The 25,923-nt window shown below is 39.7% G+C and overlaps 1 protein-coding gene across 1 annotated transcript in view; it reads left to right on the top strand.

Moving 5' to 3' along the window:
• The window catches only part of LOC122663308, a 69,787-nt gene that overhangs the window by 30,693 nt on the left and 13,171 nt on the right, over positions 1–25,923 (top strand). Inside the window, exons 10-16 of the mRNA XM_043858994.1 lie at positions 1,559–2,366; positions 2,447–2,502; positions 2,962–3,041; positions 3,173–3,255; positions 3,362–3,441; positions 8,222–8,301; positions 12,146–12,191. Of these exons, the coding sequence (XP_043714929.1) occupies positions 1,559–2,366; positions 2,447–2,502; positions 2,962–3,041; positions 3,173–3,255; positions 3,362–3,441; positions 8,222–8,301; positions 12,146–12,191 (1,233 nt within the window). The remainder of the gene's footprint in view (positions 1–1,558; positions 2,367–2,446; positions 2,503–2,961; positions 3,042–3,172; positions 3,256–3,361; positions 3,442–8,221; positions 8,302–12,145; positions 12,192–25,923) is intronic.

Raw genomic sequence — 25,923 nt, 5'->3', positions numbered from 1 at the left:
ATATGACTATATGTAATAACAATGATAATTTTATATAATTGTGTTTAGCAACATAAAAGGCATATCAATGCATTTGATATAATTAATGCTAGCAATGGCCTAATATGAGAAAACCAACTATAATAAATAAAGCATAGGATATAATATAAGCATATTCATCAAAAAGCAAAGCAATAAATATAAATCAACGTAAACTCATGAAGTGTCAACAAGGCGTGCTATTGCCTTTGACCCAAGAAAAAGCCTGGACGCCTCGGCAACACCTTGACAACTATGATTGGGTACCTCAGTTGTAATTTACTCTAATTTAATATGAGAGTTTAGATAGTGTTGGCAGAGTAGGAGGTTGAGTTTAAATTGTTAGCTAATTCTGTTTTAGATACATATTGGACTGGTTCTGTTAGTCTTGAATTTCAGTATATACATACATGTATCCATCAATTACTCAGACAATTGAATGGAATACTGAATTTGGTTTCATTTTGAGTAGTTGTCCTGCGTGGCCTGATTTCCAGAGCTAGTCGAGAGCTTCTGGGTTCTCCTTCATCTTCTCAAGACAGAGCTCTCTTCCTTCTTCCTTTCTTTTTTTTTTTGAATTCTCCTATTCGTCCTATATTCTCCTGTTCTTCTCCTTCTTTTCTGCCCCTGTTCTTTCTGGGTAGTTCTTGCAGCCCATCTGCTTTGAATCGAACTCCATTGATTCAGTCTCTCTTGTCCTGATATTTGATGGATTGCTCACAAACCCTTGGGTGTTTTATCCTGTGAAATTTGGTGTCAATCGGTTGCATGAACTGTGAGTTATATAAAATAAGTTCTGACCAGATCTGGTGACTTCCGCCAGATTCGATTTCAGTGCTTTCCTATTAATCATTTAATCCTGTAGTTGTTCTCTTGGGTTGTTTTTAGTTGGATTCAACAGGGCTGAGAGTTGTGAATGTCCACCTGAATTCAGGTTGATTGGTGGTCTTTTGAGAGAGTTCTCTCAATCGATATCAAGACTGGTTCTACCGTGTGGCTTTAGGAGTCATGAGGTTGAAGAAGACTTGGTCTTCTTATTTGCAAGTAAGGTCAATACTTGTATAGATTATTCAAAGCCCTTTCTTTTTTTACTTTTGTTTTGTTGAACCCCAGTCATTCTGGAATTCCAGTTTCGTCCTTCCACTATAAGATTTAGTTACTTTTACATCAATACGTTCCAGCTTCTATTTGCATTACCCAAACGGGTTCAGAGATAGGAGCAGATGGTGGATGATGTGCAACAATTAAATTTGATTCATAACTTATTCTTGCTTTATGCCTTAGTTAAGTCTTGTGATGTATCATACTAGTTGAGTCTTATGATATATCATAGGACTTGGTTACTTGGTTAGTATGAGCATAATGAATGCCATTATTCCTTATCCGATGTGAACACAGTACTTTTGCTACTGTACTGATAGTTCTCTCACTGCCAGTTCACTTTATGTTTCTCTTTTTTCTATTGTTTTATCCATTTCTATCAACTTTTTAGGAATTATTCAGTCTTTTGATATGCTAAAAAGAGTTTTAATTGTGTCAGGGTGAAGAGGTAACATTTGACTATAACTATGTACGGGTATATGGTGCCGCTGCAAAAAAATGTGTTTGTGGGTCTTCTCTATGCCGGGGCTATATTGGAGGGGATCCATTGAATGCTGAAACAATTGTTCAAGGTGATTCAGATGAAGAATTTCCAGAACCTGTAATGATTGGTGAGGACGGCTGCAATGAGGATAACATGGATGGAATAATTTCGGCTACCAGTTGTGTTGATGGTCCTGCAACACAATTTGCAAAGGTTCCTTTGCAAGCTGGAGATATCAAATCAGAACTTGCAACAGTGGGGTCAAATGTTTCATTAGAAAAGGAAGATACCCTGGGTGCATCCTTACCTTCAGCCCAACCATCATCATCAGTATTCTCTTTGAAAATGGAAGACGGTTTGAGCAAATCAACTTCTTCTGCACCATCAGAGATTTCTGTACCAAGAGATGATGGAATGAGAAAAACCTCATCTTCCATTCAATTGGTTGAGGTTTCTTTACACAAGGAAGATACTTCAAATAAATCTTCATGTAAAGTTCAAACAGTAGAGACTTCATCCTCAACTGCAAACACTGTAAAGAAACATATGGTCAATTCAGTTGGTATCAAGAAGTCCAGATCTGACACAGTTGAGGATAAGACCAATATTTCAAAATCACGTCCTCGTGTGAAAGCATCTTGGTCAGCTAGGTCAATGAAAAAAGGAAAGAGCACACCTCATCCTATGATCACCAATAAAACTCAGGTCATGCCCAAACCCAAGAAACAGGTGGACGGTGCTATTCGAAGTCGTTTCGAAGGAGGTAAGCACTTTTTGTAACTTACTGCTGTTTCTAGAGTTTTATATACAGTTACCATGATTGATTCCTTATGGCACCTGCAGTTGAAGAGAAACTCAATGAGTTCCTAGATGATGAAAGGGGAATAAGCAAACGAAAAGTAAGTAATATCTAATCATTTGTGGGGTAACTAATTTTATTTGGGATTTAGTGGTCCTAATGCTTTACCAGTTCCAGAAACGGGTTAAATACAGTGACTATAGTGTTTCTCTTTCTTTCTCTCTCAGTTACATCTTCGCTCTATTTAATTGTCTTGTCCATTATTTCATTTTGTTGGTTGCTTTTCCCCATGAAATTGTAATTTAATGGTTGTTCAAGAGTACTTCACTCTTCAAATTAATGAGCAGTTGATGTGATAGTATCTGCACTGCGGATAACTTCATCCTCAAAACCATGTAAACCAAAAACAACATATTTTATGCTCTGTTCTTTATGCTGTCTAGGTTGACTTGTAGTCTCTGTTTTGTTTTATTATTGATAAGGTATTGCAATGAAAATCTATTAATGTTGCAAAGGGAATATGGTTGATTTTGTCTCTGAGGCATTCAATTGTTAACAGGATGCAAGCAAAGGCTACTTAAAGCTTTTGGTCCTCACTGCAGCTACAGGAGATAATGGAAATGGCGAAGCATTTCAGAGGTTGTTACAGATCTTGTTGCTAATTCAGTATTTCTATGTCATGGTTCACTTGATCATGTAATAATTGTAGTGTAAATATTGCCTGAACATTTCTTTTGGTATTTCTTTCCCCCCCCCCCCACCCCTTTCAGTGCTCGAGATCTTTCAATCATTCTTGATGCGCTTATGAAAACAAAATCACGGACAGTTTTGACTGACATAATCAACAAAAATGGTATCACGCCTCTCTTAATGCCTACCATACACTTTTACTTATCAGGGAACATTTATATATTGTAGCTTGATGCATTTGTTGAATATATTGGTATTTCCACATGTAGGTTTGCAGATGCTGCACAATATATTAAAGCAGAACAGGAGGGACTTCAACAAAATTCCTATTCTTCGAAAGCTTCTTAAGGCAGTGCACTATAAACTAAAAGATTTTTTTCCCTGTGTGTGTGTGTGTGTGTGTGTGTGTGTTTATGAATGCAGAAATAGTTCCCTATTGTTGTATTGATTCATAAATATTTAGTTGCAGTCTTGTTATGATGTCTTATGATACCGTTGATGATGCTATCAATGGAAGTTGAAGGTCATGAATAAGTAATAGCATTTTAACTTCCATAATGGTTCTTTTTGTTCTAATTTTTACTTCACTTCACATCTAAGTGTTCCAGTGGATTCAAAGGGAGAAAGACTGAGAAATTGTTGGGTTTTGGATGTCAGACAAGAAGGGAGTAAAAGTATATAAGTAGGGAACTTTAATCCCAGTAAAAAACTGCAGTTGTGTGACAATTTTCAATGAACCACAGTTTGTACATTGACTCTGTTGAAGTATCGAGAATTATTGTGAGGGGAATCTCGATTAGGGTAACAATAATCATAAACACAACCTAACTAGGAAACACTAATCCTAAACTAACTAGGAATCACTAATAAATTATAATAGAAAAAGGAAATAATAAGTGGAGAGAATCTCGATCAGGATATGAGAATTCCCTAATCAAGATTCCCCTCACAATAATTCTCGATACTTCAACGGACTCTAAATCAGAATTGAAATTTTATGGTGCTAGTTCCAGCAGAAATGGAAAAGGCACATGAACCTCAGATTGATGGGAGCCACCAATTTTAGTTTGAATGGTCTTTAGGGGAACCCTGCATTCTCTGATCCATTCAACACATGCAATTTGTTTTCCGTCGATACGCCCTGCAATTTGTACCTGAATTCCTTTTGTATCTGCTTGTTCAGTTAATTCAATATCCTCTGTCATTGCCTTTCGAAACGAAACTCTATTCTTTAATTGTAGAACTATATTCCAAATTCTGCAAGAATCTTAGGTTTGCCCCTGATCTCCCCCTCCCATGGTCGACAGCATGTTGAAGTGCTTTGACCATGGCCTGCTCTTTCCGGTACCGTTTTCAGGTGGAGCATATTAAACTCCATTCATATCCATATATTAGCACTGAATCTGAACTGTGGTGTTGTTGGTGTCAGACTGAAATTGACGGATGTTTAGGGGAAATTACAGGTAAGGTGTCTTTGAGAAATGCCAGAACTTAGTTTAGCTGAACTAACAGTTTTTCCGATCTTTTTTTCCTTAAGTAAACTAATAGTTATCCCATCTCTGACACACTATTAGATTGAGCGATGAGAAATGAAGCTGTTGTCACTAGATGCTCTGAAACAGCTTAATAACTTCTATACCGATAAGGAAGTTTAGCTTGATACGACTCAAATAGAAACTTAAGAAGACTCCAAGAATTATACCTTGTATCGGATGGTAATTTAACACTTTCTGTGAATAATAAAATTGAGAGTTATTATGAATGGTAAGTATTGCTCTACAAGAAAATAGTGAAGTTCACAGTTACTAAATGGAAGAAGTTAATTAACAACATCACAAGAAATATTGCTGGCATTAAAGACCCTTAGTGTTTTTTCTTTTTCTTTTTTTGGTTGGGGGTGGGGATGAAGAAACTTGATCTCAGGTTTTCAAGTTTTGTGCCACAGCACTTGATCATCAAGGCTCTTCCAACATTCATTGTCATAGGACTGGCAGTCTTTGCTTGAACATATGAATATTGGTTTACCTCATCCCATCTTCCCAGGGAAGACTGGCCCCTCCCCTTTTTGGTCTATGATCCCCCTATTGATTTTGCACCTCCTTAATGCACTAGCCGATTTGAAGTCTTACTGAACGGAAGGAAGGAAAGCAAGCGAAGCACTTTTCATCTTGACTTGGAAATATGACTTCAATTGAATTTTTATAAAAATGTACTATTAAATTACTCAATAATTGTACATTAGATATTTAGATGTTGAAAAAATTAAAGGCAGTCGTACTAAAATTCAATATAAATTATTCAAGCAATTAAATACATGAATCAAATTGCAAAGAACATTTTGTCTTAAAATAAATCAAATGAAACATTATAGGGTTCAAAAATTCATAAAATGTAAAAAGTGAAAAGAGATATATAAGATAAATGTCACTTAAATCACTTAAAATTATAAAAAGTGGAAAGCTATATGTAAGAGAAAATATCACTTAAAATTAAGTAAATCAAAATAAATTAATACTTTAAACCCAAAAATAAAACAAAGAAAGTGTGTAATAAATATAACAAATACTATTAAAATAGTTAAATATTGTAATTTATATTTACCGAAAAATATCTAAAGATAACATGGGAAATGAAATTAAATAGGTACACAGTGTGTAAAAATCAAATGTAATCTAAACCTTGTATTAAAACTTAGGTCCAAACATGCTTTAAGAACAATACTGAAATTATGCATTAATAAATGAAAAAACGTAAAATAAAGCTTTGAGAGAAAGGTTACAAACTGTTACCATGAGTACACCACATTCTGTTTGGTTATGATTATACATCATTATTATACTAGTACCTTGTGATCTTGATTCCGTAAATATAATTGGAAAACCAAAGATTTAATTGTCACAATTCTAAGAACAAAATGAGGGTATGATAAGTAACTGAAAAGTTACTGAGGCACATACTTATTGAACATGGTAATCGAATATGGTAGCATTATCAATGATACAATGTTTAAGAAAAGATCAAACTAATATATGTGCTTACACCTCCAACCTCAGTAAAATCTTGTCCTGATACAACGGCTATCTTTGGGTTGATTTCTATTTCTGTTTCTCTGGCCTTTTTGTATTTCTATAGTTATTTGGTATGATTTTGTAACTTATTTCTTGTAAATAGAAATCTGGAAATAGGTGAGGAGCTCATTCTATTTCTCAGGCAGAAATTACTTTCTGCCTATTTTGCACTAAGCTGTTAATGAGCATGTGTTCGTAATGGCTCAAAACAAGGTTAAGTCATTTCATTTTTCCTTGTAAACAAATGCATCAAAAACTCTGGAAGGGGGAAACACAGCTCTGCTGCACATGAATCTGATGGGAGAATAGAGGACGACCAAAATTTTTTCCTCTGGTGGGTATGAACGTGTCTCTCTCTCTCACAGGTCCTTCTAAAAACTTGGAAGGACAGAAGCTTGGTCTGCCATAAAACTCTGATGCACAATAATTCATCAAAACCATATCCCTGCGCTCTGAGCTAGACATGGTCAGTAACCATATTGGTCAAGAGCCATAGAGAATTGAAACGAGAGAGTGATGGATATATAGTTCTTGAATTTTACTTCAATATGTTCAACCGATAGGGGTATGTGTTTGGTCTGAAACAGGAAGAAGGAAAGAGATGAATCAGTAGTTTACGAGTTTAGTGGATTTGAGAAGAAAATGCGAAAGTGAGGTTTCAGAGAAACATACTTGGAGGAGGTAGGAAAAGACCTTGGAAGTGATAGTGTGTTACAGTATAGGGATTTGTTGGTAATGATTTCATTTCGACTGAGTTCCTTTTCCCTCTGTTTCTTCTCTCTTTTCATTTTGCACTTGGACTATCAAATGGATTCTCATTCTAGATTTATTATGTATACAAGCAACCAAACAATTTCTCATTTTGGACTAGAAATTATTTATTGAAACCTATTACTAGAAATAGAATAGAAATAGAAATCATACCTAAGGGACATTTTTTTCTCTTCTCTTCTTTTTTCCCGGGGGGGTTGTAATTGCTGTAGTTATTGAGTGGGAGTGATGTAATGGGAAGGAAATGGGAGTAGGAGAGTTGTAGAAGCGGGAATAGGATAATTGAAAAGATAAAAAAAAATTGTTGGTATGGAAAGCGCATAGAAGAGGAAAAAAATTAGGGGTGAGGGAAAAATTAAACTCAGAAGGTTGTTAAGATTAGGAGAGAGAGAGAGAAGTAGATACTGGCACAGTGGTAATGGAACGACATGGGAGGCACAGATTCTGCAATCTAGTGAGGTGACATGAGATGAATGACTTCCAAATCTGATTAAAATATATGAAACTTTGATCTCTTAAATGCACTAAACTCTTAGCCTTTTACTAACCAATAAAAAAAAGGGCATACCTAGTGCACGATGGTCCCACCACTACGGGGTCTGGGGAGAGTCATAATATACACAGCCTTAATCCCGCTTCGCGGAGAGGCTGTTTCTGACTCGAACCCGCTACCTCTAGATCGCGAAGCCGAAACCTTATCGCCGAGGCCTGCCCTCTCCTTTTAATAACCAATAATGGAATAATAAATAAGCCCAAAAAAATATGGTGTAAGCACACACCAGCTCCTTCTAATGTATAGATAGATGTGAAATTGCTAATTTCACATGGCAATGTTTCGTGGGTTTGGTCAGTGTCGAATATGTTGATGTCTCGTTGCTGAAAATGATTTTTACAGTATTACCCATGGTAGAGTTGAAACCAAAATACTAGGGCCTCTAGAGGTGAAAGTACTTAAATTTATCTTTCCTTTCCCCTTTTTAATGATGATGATTTTTTTTGCATTCTGCTCTGTTGGTGCCATACTAGCGGCCATGCTACCGGCTTTTAGAACATGCTTCCTTCTGCTGCTATACTTCTGAGATCTCTAGAAGAAATCTCTTCAGTATGCTTGAAAAGCATTAATTGCTTCCCTTGTTTGTCCTCACTTCCATTTTTCATTGCTATTATCTAAATTTTTGCTTGCAATTTTCTAGCCAACTGTGGTGGAGATGTTGTAGATCATTGCCGATACCCAACTTGATATTTTGAAATGTTGACCAGTTTCATCATTTATTTAATTATTTGTTGCAGGTATTAGAGTTTCTTGCGCTGAAGGGAATCCTTAACTTAGAACACATTAATGGAGGCCCACCTCATCCTGGAATGGAAAGGTTAGAATCATTACCTGGTGCATTCCTAATTCGGTGCTTACAATTTCTTCCCTCCGCTCTTTTTTTTTTTTTTTTTTTTTTTGGGGGGGGGGGGGGGTTCCTGAACAAGTCAGAATTACATTTAACGAAAAAAGAGAATAGTAAGAGGCCCTTATGCTTTACAAAGCCCTATACAAAAGTATACTGCAAAAATTGTGGGTAAAAGGTATTTCATCGAGGCTACTTCGTATGTTGGTTTGCCATGAGAGTCCCAAAAAACCCTGCTGTTTCTTTGCTGCCAAACTCCAAATGAGCCGAAGTGGTTTAAGGCCATTTGATGCCTTCACTTTTTCCTATTATTAGCAACAAAGTAATATCATTCATATAGAAAAGGAATCAAAGGGATTTGCATTCGTATTTAATGCTTTAAAATATGATTACAAACAAGATAAAAGGTATTCCATCTGTTCTGATTCTGGAAGCACCAAAACCTCTATTTTTCTTTGATGTAGAAGCCGGAAAAAGTGGACTTTTCTCAATGCCATTGAGGCTACTTTGTATGTTGGTTTGCCATGAGTCCCAAAAAACCCTGCTGTCTCTTTCCTGCCAAACTTTAAATGAGCCGAAGTGGTTTAAGACCATTTGTACCTTCACTTTTTCCTATTATTGGCAACAAAGTAATATCATTCATATAGAAAAAGAATCAGAGGGATTTGCATTCGTATTTTGTGCTTTAAACTATAATTACAAAAAAATATAATTGGCTCAAGAACATGTATCTGGGTTGACCAGATCAATCCAAAACTATCCACTTCTTCCTTGTATCCTGGATGCCAACTATTTCAAGAGCTTAACAGTGTGGAAGAAGAAATATTTATAAATTGGGGGAAGGTTCACTTTAATTGTGTTAAGCTGAATAGTTAGTTTTTATATTATTGTAGAGCCTACAGAAAGTTTGACAGATTTGGTAGCTAATTGAATTATATGCTATCTATTGCCTGCCCTAAAACTTATACATTGGATTATTTGTTTCTTTTACCGCCCCCCCCCCCCCCCCAAAAAAAAAAAGAAAGAAAAGATTACTTGTTTCTAAAATTTGGTATTCTTCTATTATGTATTATTATTGCCATTTTGTTTTCCTTTAAATTTTAATTTTATTGGACAGCAGACTAAGAAAACAAACAGATCATTGGTTAACTTATTATTGCTTTTTTCTTGAAAGACATGATCATTTAAGTAGTAATGGAAACAAAAATCTTCCGAATACAGTGCTGAGTTAATTTCCCCAAATGCTTTCAGGTGGAAATTCCAACTATAGCTATCATAGAAAGCCCATGCAATGCACAGGGGCTAAGAGAAATCCTAGAATTTATATAAACAACATCTATGGAAGCTATTTAATTTTAAATCAATGAGAAGTACAATTGAAAAAAAAAAACTAAACAAACTAAAAATTAAGAATATCATTATGGTTATTATTGTTGAGTTGTGGTGTGACGAGAGAAATCAATAACCAGCACCCCAGAAGTAGAGAAGAAGAAACAACAGTGTGAAGAAAGAGAGAGAGAGAGAGAGAAGATTGGAGAGAAACCAGTTCAGTGATAGAACTAGTGTGTGTTCTATCGCTGAGACTGCAAGATATATTTATAATATAAGAAAATCAGAGTTACAACTCAATAATGAAAGAATAAAATAAAGGAAAACATAGACTGATTAGGAGACTACCTAAACCAATCTTATCTATGCTACTCTCAGGATAGGGACACTCCTATCGTGAGTAGACCACATACTCCTACCACTATTACATTTTAGAGAGTCGAATAGGGGTCCATGACCCTCTTAGGAACACAACTCAACACTCCCCCTCAAGCTGGAGTATACTTATCTCCCATGCCTAGCTTGGAACAACACTTCTGGAAAGCAGGTCCAAAAAAGAGACTTGGTAAATAGATCGGTCAACTGGTCAGCAGATGAAATGAACAGAGTAGCAATTAGATTCTTCATAACAGCATCCCTCTCAAAGTGACAATCAACCTCAATATATTTGGCTTGATTGCTGCAAAACATCTTCATTGGTTGAGTAATCAGAAAACCCAACTCCTGAAGAAGAGATTTCAACCATATCAACTCAGTTGCAGTATGAGCCATAGCTCTATACTCGGCCTCAACACTGGATCTAGCCATAAGCGTTTGCTTATTGCTACACCATGAGACAAGATTACATCCAACAAATGTGCAATAACCTGTGGTAGACCTCCTATCAACATCAGCACCGGCCTAATCAGCATCAGAGAGCCCTACCAGACCAACATTCTGATGTGGACGATAAATGGGCCCCTTTCTTGGAGCTCCTTTAGGTATCGTAGAATGCAACACGCTGCCTCGCAGTGTACTTTCTTTGGTGACTGCATAAATTGACTAATAATACACACTACAAACGAAATGTCAGGTCTAGTAACAATTAGATAAATAAGCTTCCCAATTAGTCTCTTGTACTGGTGTGTATCATCGAATACTTCACCATCATCTATGCCAAACTTATGGTGAGGATCCATAGTAGTATCAACTGGTTTACATGCAAGCATACCACTTTCAGCAAAAAGATCCAACATATTTTTGTTGTGGCAAACTAATCCCTTTCTTGCTCCATAGTACTTCAATACCAAGAAAATAGCTGAGGGAACCCAAGTCTTTCATCTGAAAATGTTGATGTAAAAAAGACTTTACCTCTGCAATACCATATGCATCATCATCAGATACAATGTCATCAACATAAACATCTAGCACAACCACCTTAGAACCCCGGCGACAAACAAAAACCAAGTGATCAGAATTACATTGTGAGAAACCACATTAGTAACAATTGAGCTGAATTTGTCAAACTAGGCTCTAGGTGACTGTTTCAATCCATAAATAGTCTTGTGTAGCTTGCATACTTTATATGAATCCTCCTCTGAGCGACATACCTTGGAGGTTGCTCCATATACACCTCCTCATGCAGATTATCATATAGAAAGACATTCTTTATATTCGACTGGTAAGCAAGAGTTGTCACAATGTCTAGGCGACCCAAGACATTGGAGGTGGCCTGGATCATAGTTGTCAAGGTGATGCCGCGTCCAGGTGCCTTGATCACCTTGGTCGCCTAGTCGGGCGGCTTGATCGCCTAGTTGGTATTGCCTTGCTTTTTGACCCTCTTCAACACCTTGGGTCGCCTAGCCACCATGACAACTATGGCCTGGATGCAAGGCGATGGCAACAAGGCATCCAAGGTGCCTGCCTAGGCGACCAAGGCACCTGGATGCCAAGGAGTCGCCTTGACAACTATGCTACCAAATGGTTGAAGTTAGTGACTTTTTACCTGGTCTGCTAACATGCCCACACCTTTTATTTATCTCCCCCTCCCCCTGCGCTTTTTCTCGTAGTTTATGGGTTGACCAGTTTGACCTTGGGACAGGTTTGGGTTTTGTATTTTGTAACATGACCAACTCAAATACACAGTGATCCAGATGAAACCCCTCTTCCAAAGACATAGACAAACTTGCACGTAACACTCAATAGGCACATGGACCTACCAAATTCCAACCTATTGTCAATTTAGATTGGTTCCAAACTGGTCAACAGCCATTGTTCTCAGTGTTCAATCCAAACCAACGTGACCAATTGCCATCTATCACTGATGGTACCTTGATGGACATTTGGTGATATCCTTTTCTTTTATGGTTACCGAACCTACAGCAATCATTCCTGCTAAACTATGTGAACTAGATGTTGCCTTTTCTAATATTCTTATAAATTATTTTCTTGGGAAGATCAAAATTTTAAACTTTTCTAGTCTTGGTCTTGATATGGTATTTCTGTGCAGCTTTACGGACTCAATACTTACACTGACAAGACATTCTGATGTACAGGTGCTGTCTTATCCTTTGTGGCCTCTATTCCAATTTTTAAAGAATTTTTTTGTGGTTTAAGATTTGCTCATATCATTTTTTTTCATTTCTTATTGAGATTTGAGAATCCTTTTTAGGAGGTGAACAGTTTTTGTTCTCTGTGTTATCAGCACATATGTGATGCTAGACACAGTTGCCGTACTTTTATTGTTCTTGATATGAATATGCATACTTGTGAAAACATTCAATTTCTGAGTGCTTTGCTCTGTATTCGAGCCTCATTCCTTTTGATTGCTGCCAATGAACAGCCCTTGTTGGACTTCGTAGACAATATATTTCTGGTCACAAGCTAAATTTCATTAAATAAACATTTGTTCATTCACTTTGACAATTGGTTGCAAATTATTATTTCAAATCAGAAAATTGTATTCCATTTTTTTATTTTTAGCTGGTGTTCCAGTTCCAGTTCACAGGACATGAATCGGCTAGGTATGGAATTCATGATGCAGTTTTTAGTATAATGAATCGTGTTAGTATTAGAATTTTCCTTACTACCCTTCAAAATGGTTTCAAACCATAAGAACAGACCTAAAGACCACTGGCATTGTAGTTTTAGGTTGTAAGAAGATTACAAGGTATTAACATATTCAGAATTCCTACAATTTGTTAGTAGAGATCAAAAGAAGATGAAGAAATGTAAAATATTTTAAATGTTGTTTACCTTCTTTCATTTTTTTGGGGGGTTGAGAACAGCTTTAGTGGCCAAATTGTCATGGATTAACAAACCGTTGATGGCTGGTCTCAATTGAAGGAGTTGCTGAATAGGTGAAGCTAATTGTAACATCTTGGAAGACAGTATAATGGAAGAGAAATATTTATCCGAAGGTTCATAACCAGTAGCTTTATCTATTTGGAGCCGTCTGTTTTGGGCTTCAAAAACTTAGGTGTAGGTGTATCAGAGACTCTTTTAGATGATCATCACAAGAATTCTTGGGGACCTTTTGATGCAGGTGCACTACCTTGGACCGACCCAAACCCGTTTGGGAACCCAGACCAAGAACCGAGTCCCAACCTTGTTCTGGTTCAATAGGATATTTAGGATTTATTTTATTTGGGAAATATATGTAATCTTTTATTTTTGGTAGCTATTAGACATGTTGGGAAATTTCCAATTTTAATTTTATTGAGTTTCTATTTTTGTTAGTCTAAGTTTTAGGAAGTAATTAGGAGTCCTTGTTTTCTGGGTTTTATAAATATATGTGTAACCTGGTGATGGGAGAAGATTTCGATAATGAAAAGATGAGATAAGAGTGTTTGGATTGAAGCCCCTGTGGCATGTGTGAGTTTTCTTCCCCTCCCCCCCCCCCCCCCTTCTTCTTCTTCTTATGCGTTCCTCTCTCCCCTGCAACTCTGTTTTCTTCTCATATTTCCCCTTCTCCCTAACCGGTCCTCCACCAATTTGGTATCACAGGTGATGGATCCATCTCCTTCCCCCATCAACCTCTTTCATTCCCTTCCCTTTCAATCTTTCTCATCTCATTCTTCTTCTCTCAAATCTCTTTCTCTGTTCGACATCCCACCTTCCCTTTCCCTTCTTTCCTGCTGTGAAAGTGGGAAAGAAAAAAAAAACTCTCCCGTAGACACCCTACCCCCACTATTCGACTCCCGCAATATCTCACCACCCCTGCCGTTTATTCCAGCGACCCACTCCACCCCTGCGATTCCCACCGACAAACCCCCATACCTCAACTCAAACCCCAATCTCATCCCTTTCGATTCCCTTAGTAAAACCCCAACTCACCACCCCCTTCTTGGTTCCGCCAGAACCGGAAGAAAAAAAAGAGAGTGAAGAGGAGAGAGTTCGTGAATTGAAGTCATACCTGGTCTGTGATTCGAACTCATCCTTCAGGTGTACCAGACATAGCGAAGCTGAATACCAAAAATCCTTGTGGATCTCGAAAACCCTGCACCGTTGGGTTGATCCAGTCTCTTCCACACCCCTTCCGCTATCAGAGTTCTCGGGCCAGAAGCATTGGTGTAGTCCGTCGGTTCGTTGGACTACAATTGCTAACACCGTTGTCTCTCCCCACTCCTCTTCTGCGATTCACCACCAGAATTCTTGGTCGATCAGATTCCTGGTGTGGTAGAACTCCTCTTTGAAGTCAAAACTCCTTGCTGATTTCGTGTTATGTTCGAAGACGGTAACCAATCCTTTTCCTTCCCCCTTCTAATCGACATTATTTTTCTTTATAATTTTTATTTTACTGATTTTACCCCTCCTTACTCTCCTTATTCTAGTCTGGCCTTATTTTAATCTTTATTCCTAGTTTGCCCTCCTACCTACACATGACCCTTTTCTTGTATGTTTATAGTTGCACTCCCCATAATTACAAATCTGCCATTATTGTCATAAACTTCCCCTAATTACGGGATTTGCCATTAACTCCTTGATTTGAGAATTCTCTTATTTGTGGGCCCATAGCAATTCTGAATACAAGCCTAGCTATGGATTCTTGTGTTCAAGTTCCGAGTGCGCTTGCCCAATGGAAAGCTTGCTCATTCTTTATCAATGAAAGGCAAAGGGGCAATTTTGTCACGCGATCTGTGGTCAAGATGCTCTCAAAGACCGACTAGATCATTATTCAGTCTGAGGATTATGTATTTGTCGAATTCTCTGTTTCTGTTTTTTTTTTTTAAAACTCGAATATTACCTAGGACCCGGGCCAATCCCTAGAATTTTATTAAAATCAAAATTTGGAAAAAGAATGCAAGGGGGGACGTACTGCCTTACCCCAACCCAAGGAGCATAACTCTCAGCAAACACTGGGCCAGTGGGCCCAAACCTATACAATTAAGATAGGAAAAAAAGACTCTACTTTCTGAAAATGGGCAAAGCAGCACTGTCTTCCCGAAGAATACGCTGCAAATCTCCCGGTGGTTGGCTACCATAGTGGAAAATGATAGAAGCCCCTCCTGTATCACAAGCTAAGTTGGCTAGCCAATTGGCTGCCCTGTTACCAAGGTACTAAAACTCGGAACTCAACCCTGGGAAAAGCCGAGATCTCGGTCGAGTTGGTGCATTTTTTTTTTCAACTTGAAACCTCAACTCGGTGGGTTTTAGACCTAGTTTTGGTCTGAAACTTGGTATTCAACCTATTTTAGGCCATTTAAACACAATGACATAATCAGATTTTGCAAAAACAAAGTCCAAATAGGAGTTTTACTTCGGACCTTAGTTGATAGGCGACGACGTACTAAAATACCCTACTCTACACATAATTTAGTAATAGAAAGCAAGCAAAACATTCAATTAATAGCTAAATAACTTAAATAAGCGTTAGAAATGTTAAAGTGATGGATCAAACTGTTTAACAATGTTACAAGTTACAACTAGCATCGCATAAACTGAGTTTGAATCAAGTATTCAGTCCCAAGTAGTGCCACATAGTCTTCCCATGACATAGTGTTACTGCACTATTGCATATAGTGCTCCACAACAAGCATATAAGAGTTGAATCCTTCAAATTTGAGATGAATCTTGAAGATGTGTAGCTGAATCAGCTCTCCCGTAGGTTACAAATTGAAATCCAGAGGTAAAATGAGTCACAACCTTCAAATGGGGAAGAAAATAGCTTTTGGACAGAACTCGATCGAAAAATATCAAGTTCTGTCGAGTTAGATGAATTTTAAAGAATTAGATGGGTCAGGATCTGGACCGACCCGAGATCTCGACCGAGAAAATGTAATTTGAGAACTCGTATACGAACTTGACCCGACGTCCCAAAAAAAGAGTTCTCGCGAGTTCTCGAACTATGCCTGTTACTTCCTCTATAAGCAAAGAATATTAGAGGCCGAGTAGAATGCAACAATACCATCGACTCCTGGAACCAGTACCAACCCCTCCATAGGTTACACCTCTTTTGATTAATCATTCTTACTGTGGTAGCAGAATTTGAATTGACCATAAAATCTGTGAGGCCTACATCATGGCACAACTTCAAGCCATCTCTCAAAGCTCTCAACTCTGCAACCGAGTTAGTGCAATCACCATAAAAGTTGGAGAAGGTTGCCCAAACAACACCCTCCTTGTCTCTGATAACCCCTCCACCCCCTCCTATACCAGGATTACCCCTACAAGCACCATCCACATTGAGCTTAACCATGGCGAAGGGGGGACACCAATATACGTGGAGAGGACACTTCAATCTGAAAGGAGGAGCCGATAAGCCCAAACATTGAAGAATTAACACTTCCCTATGAGAACCTGAGCACCTAAACTTGGGAGGATAAGGAATGTCTTTTACCCAGGCTTTAATGCTCTCAATAACAGAACCAGCAGCTCGCCTTTTTTCTCCGTGCCTTCTGTTGTTCCTTTCTTTCTAGAGTTCCCAAACTACCAGGGAAGGAAGCAGCCCTGTAATGTAGGCACAAAGGCTTTTACCACTCGCCACCTCTTGCCAAAGAAAGATTCGACTCCTGACTTCTTGTAATGGAATCACATCAATATCAAAGACTTGTGAAAAGAACTTCCAAACCTTCATCGCAGTGCCTCTAGCTATCAGGCAATGATCTGTTGTATCTCTCTTGGGGTTCCCACAACAGTTACACTTGGATGCTAGTGGAATCCCAACAGCCATCAAGGAATCATCTGTGGGAATTTTTCCATTGAGGAGCTGCCAAGTAAAAAAGGCTATCTTCGTGGGCAGGGATTGGTTCCAGACCCATCTAGCATAGGAAACCTCAGATGATCTGCTACGCACTTCATTCCAGGCTGATTTAGTTGTGAAGTGACCATCACTAGAGGGAGTCCAAACCAGAACATCATCCTTTTCACCAATGGAGAGATTACCACATATGATGCTATGCCTAACCCCATCCGAGTCGATCTGATCCAGAATGGACTGTTTCCACGATCCATCCTCCTCAAAAGCATCCTTGACTCGTAAAGCCGTGTCAACCTGTAGGGCATTGTCCACATAGTCAATCAATGGGCCAACCCCTAACCAATTATCCAACCAGAAATAAATATTGCCAAAGCCAATCAACCATCTTGACTTGGCTAGAATGAGGTCCTTATGCCCCAGAGCGTTTCTCCAAGACTTCAAGCCTATCCCTTTCGGATCAGCCAAAACAATATGATTGTTTTTAAAGAATTTAGCCTTGAAGAACTCACTCCACAGAGAATGATCAGCTAGGATCCTCCATAATCCTTAAGCCTTAAGGAGAGGCTGAATTCCTCCAGAAGCCTAATTCCCGCCCCCCCTTATTTTAAAGGCCTACAAACCTTCTGCCAATTCACCCAATGTCTGCGCTTTCCCCACTCCGAACTTCCCTAAAGGAAATCAGCAAAAATTCCATATATCCTTCCTAGGACTGCCTTAGGTGGATCCAGAATAGCAAGCAAATGGATGGGGATAGATGCTAGCACATGTTTCAAAAGCGTAACACGTCCCCCAGAAGACAAGAGCTTGCCTTTCCAACCCGCCACCTTGTTTCTTATTTTTCCAACTAAATCATCAAAGAAACAAATTCTAAGTCTTCTGGAGAGTCTTTCTAGTGAACCCTATAACGGTTCCCACCATTCGAGCTCTAGCCGCAAAGACCTTGTCACCCAATAGAAAGTAACTTTTTTGGTCGTTGACCAATTAACCTGAGAAGCTTTCATAACTGCTTAGGAAACCCAAAATCTGTTTCAGAGAGCACTTCAACCCCTTTGTAAAAATAATGGTGCCATCTGCAAACAAACAGTGGGAGATACCAGGACACCCTCTGGGAAGCTGAAAGTAAGTTGCACGCCCTTCCACAAAAAGTTTTTTAATACCCCTGCTCAGGACTTCTTTCGCCAAAATAAACAGAGCAGGAGAAAAGGGGTCCCCTAATAGATTTGAAGAAACCTGAAGAACTACCTCCCAAAACAATAGAGAACCAGCAATTCTCTGTTGTTTTCCTGATTTAGTTAATCCAAGCATCAGCAAATCCAAACTTTGAAAGGACCAAGTAGAGGAACTTCCATTCCAAACGATCATAAGCCTTTGCTATCTCCAACTTGAGGATCACATTGCCTCCCCGTGTCTTCCTGTTTAAATCCTGAGTGACCTCTAGAACAATAGAAATATTGTCATGGATACACCTGTCCTGAACAAAGGCTCCTTGTCGAATTCTCTGTTTCTCAATATTGTGATGTTGCATATTGTTAAGTGTTTGATTCTCCTCAACATATTATTAAATTGGGTCGACAGGAGCCACGCGATCAAGCAGCGTTCTTTTTCCCTAAGAATCCTTTTTTGTAGAGATCATAGTTACCAAGATACCTAGGCTACCAAGGTGTTGGAGGGCTGCCTAAGCACTTAGGCAACAAGGAACCCACCTAGGCGCTGTAGTAAAAATTTTTCTTTTATGCATCCATTATATCTAGTATAGCAATAATAGAATTATGCTTACAGCATTACAACAACTACAATACAAACTGAATCTATGCACTAATTTGTCATTATACCTTGCAACAACATTACAGCAACAACATTATGTTGAGTGGACTTGCCAAGGCTAGCCCACTCAACAACATTATGTTATAAACATAGTTGTCGCGGCGTCACGGCGATCCAAGTCGGTGGAGGGGTGTCACGTCGATATATCGACATGTCGCCCGCCACGGCGTTGCCATGGCGATCATGTCGACCATGGCAGAATTGTAATTAAATCCAAAGTTGAATGGCAAAGTTGAATGGAAAACTAGTAGATAAATCAAGATTTATAAGAGCAATGGCAGAATTGTAATTAAATCCAAAGTTGACCGACAACCTAGTAGATAAATCAAAATTTATAAGAGCAATGGCTGAATTGTAATTAATCTGAAGTTGTAAAGGCGTGGAAGAACTGTAATTTAATGGAGTTAAAGAGAAAACTGAATGGGCTAAACAGAATAGCAATAGAGAGTATAGGGGGTTTTATATAAATAATATAAGTTGTCCTTACTTGCAATTTTAAAGACTTAATGTCTTCTTCAACCTTGCAATAACACGATAGAAAGAGAGGCAGAGAGGCGGTCAACTGGGGTAGTTCCAGCAGAGGAAACTCCTTATGAAGATGATTCTCCCTGCAATTTCTGGAACAAAATCGCAGCACCAAGGTCTGCCGATCCCAACGAGAAATAGCCCCAAAATTCTGCTGGCAACCAAATGGTGAGATCTGAAATCAGATCTGGCGGATGTCTTAGTTGCAGGTTACTTTGGTGGAAGCAGTGTGATATGCATCTTCTGGGTTAAAATAGGAGATTTAGGGAAACAGGGAGTGGGTCTAAGGTTGGGGAAGAAACAAAAAATTAAAGAAGAAGAAATCGAAGAGGGAAAGAGAGACAGGACGCCATGGCGTAGGTCGATATGAACATGTCTCCAACGCCAGGACGCCATGGCGGTGCCATGGCGACGATATGGCGACACCATGACAACTATGGTTATAAATAGCATTATTTAGAGGGAAAAAGAAGTGAACTAGTGAAGTTTGATTTCTTTCTTAATTTATTTATATATATATATTTGGGTACTAAATGATCCCATGCCTCTCACCTGTACACAAACTTGTACATAAGCCAATAAGAATTTTAGAAACAGCATTATATAGACGGAAAAAAACATAAGTAAAAAAAAAAAATTCGACCGCCCAGGGATTAGGCATCCCAAGACACCCTAGGCAACGCCCAGAGTCTCAAGGCACCCGCCTTGTTAAGTTAGAACAGAGCTGGCAACCGCCCCGCCCAGACGCCTAGACAACTGTGGTCAAAATACCTACATTTATTCACATTTTTTGGGTTTTAACTTGTTGCCACCATGTTTGTGACAACTCATATGGGGCTTAAATTTTGTGTAGAGGAATACATTTAAAGTTTTAGCCCAATCAGAGTTAGCCGCATGGCAAAACAAACCATAAAAAAATTCAAGACTGCAAAGAGGGTAAATGGGAATATAAGGGGGTGCATGGACATACATTGAGGGTATGCCATTACAAGGAAGGGAAAATGATTAAATTTGAGACTGGAAATTTTTTTTTTTTTTTGGTGAACAGAATATCATTACAAAAAACCCCAAAGGAGGTGTTAGCTATATGGCCAGAATACCGTGGGGGTATTCTGGTCCTCTTTCTTTTGTTATTTTATTTATTTCGTACATGTGGTTTAGTCCCACATTGCTAATGTACAATTGTTTCATCCTTCATTATGATTATAAATAAAGATGTGCTTGGGATGACTAACTCATCCAAGCATCGAGTTCTAAATCTGGTCCTCTTAACATGGTATCAGAGCTGGATTAGAACTCAGATTGCAATTCACGATCTCCTTCCTTCTCTAATTGTCGATCTTTCTCCCTTTCTCTTCTCTTTTCTTCTTTTCTTTTCTTCTTCCCTTTGTTTCGTTTTGTTCTTCTGTGTCCCATAGGGCAGCACTGATGAGGTGATCAATTGATCCAGCTGCTGCCCTCCTTTACCTCATCCCATGATATGAAGATTTGATCGATTGGGTGCTGCTCTCTCTTTGCTGCGAATATTGAAGACTTCAGCCTTCGTTGGACAGAAACCCTCTATACAAGGGATTTGTTCACTATATTGGAGCTCCAGACTTGCAGCAATTTATTATTCCAGCACCTACAGCCTCTCAAGGTCAATATTTTTTCAAGATTTCAGGGTTTTTCAAAACCCTGACAATAGTCGACATTGGGGTTTTATATATCAGTTGATTCTGAATTTTTGAGGAGTGATTCTCCTCTGGCCTAGACTGATTCGACTGCTATTTCAGCCTCAATCCACTCACTGGTTGGGCATCTTCTCCTCTTATCGATTTCAGCACTTTCAGGGTTTTGTTCAAAACCCTGCAAAAATCGATCTCAAGGTTTCCTCTGTCTGGTATTGCTGATTTTTGGAGATATTTATTCCTTCATTATTAGAAGGCTTTCATCATTGTTGCAGCCCTTATCGTGGAGATTTTCTTGGGTTTCTCTTCACAACAGCCCTTATCTGCGATTTAGAATTCTTCACTGTCGTCATGGGTGACTCTGTGGATTCGACTACTACTTCTGTGGGTGATGGAAACAGCAAACCAGATTACCTTACTTTTTCCCCTAATCCAATCAAGTTGGATGGCACAAATTACCTGCTTTGGTCTAGGTCCGCTCCTTTGCCATTGCAGGTCGTGGCCTTCTGGTCATATTAGGGGAACCACGCTATGCCTATTGAGGTTGGAGCTGCTCAGACAAGTGGCTTGCCAACAATGGAGTTCTTATGTCCTATCCGATCGGTTCTATGACTACGAGACTACAAAGACAATTTTCTTCTCCTCGACACGCCGCGGAAATTTGGGCTGCGCAAGGAGACTTATGGACAGCTTGGCAATGATGCCCGTGTCTATGAAACCAGGAAGAAGGTCCTTCACACTACTCAGGGAGAGTTGACAGTCTCCAAATATTATGCTACCTTGCGCAGCCTTTGGCAACAACTGGACCATTTCTTTGACTTTCACCCAAGTACAGCTACTGATGTTGCCTCTTATAAGAAGCATGTGGACAAGATTAGGGTCTACGATTTTCTGGCTGGCTTAAATGTGGAGTATGATCAGATTCGTGTTCAAGTGTTGGGCCATAAGCCTTTTCCCACACTTGAACAATCGTATGCCTTGGTGTCCTCTGAAGAGAACCGTCGGGCTGCCATGTTACATCCTCCTATTACTGACAGATCGGCACTCCAGGCTACTGCCCCTGCCACTCCTACACCTAGTGGCACTGCTTCTCTTGGTGATTCTACTACTGGGTCTGTTGTTTGTGAGTACTGTCACAAACCTTACCACACCAAGGAGAAGTGCTGGAAACTTCATGGGAAACCGGCTGACTTTGAAGCTAAAAGGGCTGCCAAGGCCAAGACAAAGACTAAGACCAAGGCCCATCGATCGAGATGCATGCGGACCAGCATCGACCCTGGTCTATCCCAGGATGATCTAAAGGCACTCCTTCGTATGCTGAGGTCTTCTCTGCCGCTACCTCTACTACATCGCCATCGCCAATTCTTCTCGCTACTTCGTGTTCCCACTTTGCCCGGTCAGGTATTCCATTTGGGGGTCATTGTGCTTCTGTAGCTTCACATCCTTGGATCATAGATTCTGGGGCTACAGATCATATGACCGGTTCCTCTGGTTTGTTTCATAGATATTCTCCCACTTCTGGGAAGACAAGGTCAAGGTAGCTGATGGTTCCCTTTCTTCTATATCTGGAAAAGGAATCATCAACTGCACTTCCTCTCTTCCATTAACTTCTGTTTTGCATATTCCTAATTTTACTACTAACCTTCTTTCCATTAGTAGTATTACTCGTGATCTTAACTGCAAAGTCACTTTCTTTCCTTCTCATTGTGTGTTTCAGGATCTGGACTCTGGGAAGACGATTGGATTGGGTAAAGTGCACGGTGGGCTGTACCTGCTTGATGATGGTCGCTTCTCTCCACCACCATTGACTTCTCCACTACACCAGAACTCCATGGTCTCTTCTGAACTTTACCAGTGGCACTCTAGGTTAGGTCACCCCCCTTTAGGAATTTTAGCACATTAATTTCCTAGTTTGGTCACCCTTCGTACTAAGGATGACTTTTTTTGTGAGGCGTGTGTTCTGGCCAAACAGGCACGTTCAAATTATCCTATTTTACATAAAAGGAGTTCTTCTTGCTTTTAATTAGTACACTTTGATGTTTGGGGCCCTAATCGTAAACCCTCTATTTCTGGTCATCGATGGTTTGTCTCTTTCATTGATTGTCATTCTAGGAACACATGGGTGTATCTTTTGCACACAAAAAATCAGGTTTTTTCATGTTTTCAGCACTTTCATAAAATGGTCCAAACTCGGTTCCAGGCTACTCTCAAAATATTGAGAAGTGATAATGGGACAGAGTATAAAGAATCACAATTTCAAAAATATTTGGCTGACCATGGAATCATTCATCAAACTAGTTGTGTTGATACCCCTGCCCAGAATGGTGTGGCTGAAAGAAAAAACCGCCACTTGTTAGAAATGGCCAGAGCTTTGATGTTTGCAAAAAATGTCCCGTCTCAATATTGGGGGGATGCGGTTCTTACGGCGGCCTATCTCATCAATAGGCTGCCTTCTAGGGTACTTAACTCCCCTAGCCCCTCTGATATTTTGATTGGTAATTCCTCCTTTATTGTACCTCCCAAGGTGTTTGGTTATGTGTGTTATGCTAGAGATACCAAATCTCTAGGCAAACTTGAACCTCGGGGGCTCCGTTGTATTTTCTTGGGTTATTCTCCAACCCAGAAAGGCTATAAATGCTACTACCCCCCTTCCCGCCGTACCGTGGTTAGTATGGATGTTATTTTCCATGAGTCCATTTCTTATTATTCTTCGCCACCTCCTCAGGGGGAGAGTGCTGGTGAAGATGTGGCTTTCGAAATTCCTTTACCTGAGGTGCCTCTGGCTGCTGCCCAGCCATCTTTACCACCCTCGGCTGCTGTCCAACCCCCTTTACCACCCACGGCTGCTGCCCATCCTACTTTGGAGACTGCCCAACAACCTCTGGCTGTTCCTCCCTCACCTAATGGGAATCCTTTACAGGGGGAGACCATAGAAAATAGTATTGTTAATATTCCTATTCAGGGGGAGCTGACTCCAGTCCAGAGAACTATTGGTGAATTTCAGAAGAGAATTGACAACTCCAACATGATCACCTATACAAGGGGTAGATCCACCAGAGGGCAGTTGCATCCCACTGTAGCACCAGTACCCATCTAATTGCCGGCTCCAGACACAGATCCTACATCTCCTGGTAATCCATCTCCTTCCGACCTACCTATTACACTTCGCAAAGGTACTAGGACTTGCACTTTACATCCCATATCTCATTTTGTTTCTTATAACTCTCTTTCTCCCTCTTTTCGTGCATTTGTATCTTCTCTTTCATCTATCTCGATTCCTAGAAATTGGCAGGAAGCATTTACAGATGGAAAGTGGAAGGCAGCAATGTTGGAAGAAATGAGAGCACTACACAAAAATAATGCGTGGGATCTTGTGGCTCTTCCTCCAGGGAAAAAACCAGTGGGATGTAGATGGGTCTTCGTGGTTAAACAAAAAGCTGATGGCTCAGTGGATAGGTATAAGGCACGTCTGGTTGCAAAGGGGTTGACTCAGACTTATGGAGTTGACTATCAGGAGACCTTTGCACCAGTGGCAAAGCTCAACACCATCAGGGTGTTATTATCTTGTGCTGCAAATCTTGGGTGGGATCTTCAGCAGTTAGATGTCAAAAATGCCTTCCTCCATGGAGAGCTTGAGGAGGAGGTATGTATGGACATTCCATCAGGTTTTTCTGATGACAGGACTAAGGGCAAGGTTTGTAAATTGTAGCGTGCCCTTTATGGTTTGAAGCAGTCACCTAGGGCCTGGTTTGGCAGATTTCATAAGGCTATGATTTCAGCAGGTTACAAGCAGAGCAATGCTGATCACACTTTGTTTATCAAACGGCTTGGTAACAAGGTTACTCTTCTCATAGTCTATGTGGATGATATTGAAGATTGAAGCCTATAATAATGCCGATTGGGCTGGTTCTCCTGACAGGAAATCTATCTCTGGCTACTGTTCCTTTGTGGGTGGGAACCTTGTCACATGACGTAACAAAAAGCAGAATGTTGTGGCAAGGTCTAGTACTGAAGCCGAGTTCCGCGCAATGGCACAAGGAATTTGTGAACTTCTGTGGCTTAGAGGATTATTGCAGGATATTGGTGTTGTTGTCCATCTTCCTATGATGCTTTATTGTAACAATAAAGCCGCCATTAGCATTGCTCATAACCCTGTCCAGCATGATCGTACTAAACACGTGGAAGTTGACCGTCATTTCATCAAGGGGAAGCTTGAAGCCGGCCTCATTTGTGTTCCCTTTGTGAAGTCCACTGATCAACTGGCTGATGTGTTCACTAAGGGGCTGAGTAGCAAGCTGTTTCATCCTATCTTAGTCAAGTTGGGCATGCATGATATATATGCACCAACTTGAGGGGGAGTGTTAGCTATATGGCCAGAATACCGTGGGGGTATTCTGGTCCTCTTTCTTTTGTTATTTTATTTATTTCGTACATGTGGTTTAGTCCCACATTGCTAATGTACAATTGTTTCATCCTTCATTATGATTATAAATAAAGATGTGCTTGGGATGACTAACTCATCCAAGCATCGAGTTCTAAATCTGGTCCTCTTAACAGGAGGGGAAGAGAGCGGGGGGGGGGGGGGGAAAGGATACACAGGGAAAGATAGGGGGAAGAATATACAAGGCTCAAACCCTAAGAAGGCGGGCTATGAGACCGTAAAAGAGAAACATCTAAACCCCAGGATACAACAATATGTCTGTTCCTTAGAGTATTAACAAGAGATCTATGGGGAAGCATATAGAGCTTAGAGCAAACATCGAAGAAGATGGCTTTCCAAATCATGTCTAGAGAGTGAGAATTGGATGTCCATCAGAGATTCCGTTCCATCCAAATGTATGATATAGCAGCCCCAAACACAAGCTTCTGGTATCACAGATCGTACTACCCGAAAAAACTCTACCCAACCAAAGCTACTCTCTGGCGAAGGGAAGAGTCCTACTACGGTGCCAAATGAAATCTAAGGCTTTCTGCTAAATAGTGTGGGCTAAGGGGCAGGAGAAAAAAAAAAAAGGTGGTCTATGTCCTCATTACCATTCCAATAAAGAACACAGGAGGGGGAGATAGGGA

This window comes from Telopea speciosissima, chromosome 1 (genome assembly GCF_018873765.1).
Source record: "Telopea speciosissima isolate NSW1024214 ecotype Mountain lineage chromosome 1, Tspe_v1, whole genome shotgun sequence".
Lineage (NCBI taxonomy): Eukaryota > Viridiplantae > Streptophyta > Magnoliopsida > Proteales > Proteaceae > Telopea > Telopea speciosissima.
The sequence above is the reverse complement of the archived record's forward strand: the minus strand, read 5'-3'. Positions and strand labels throughout refer to the sequence as shown.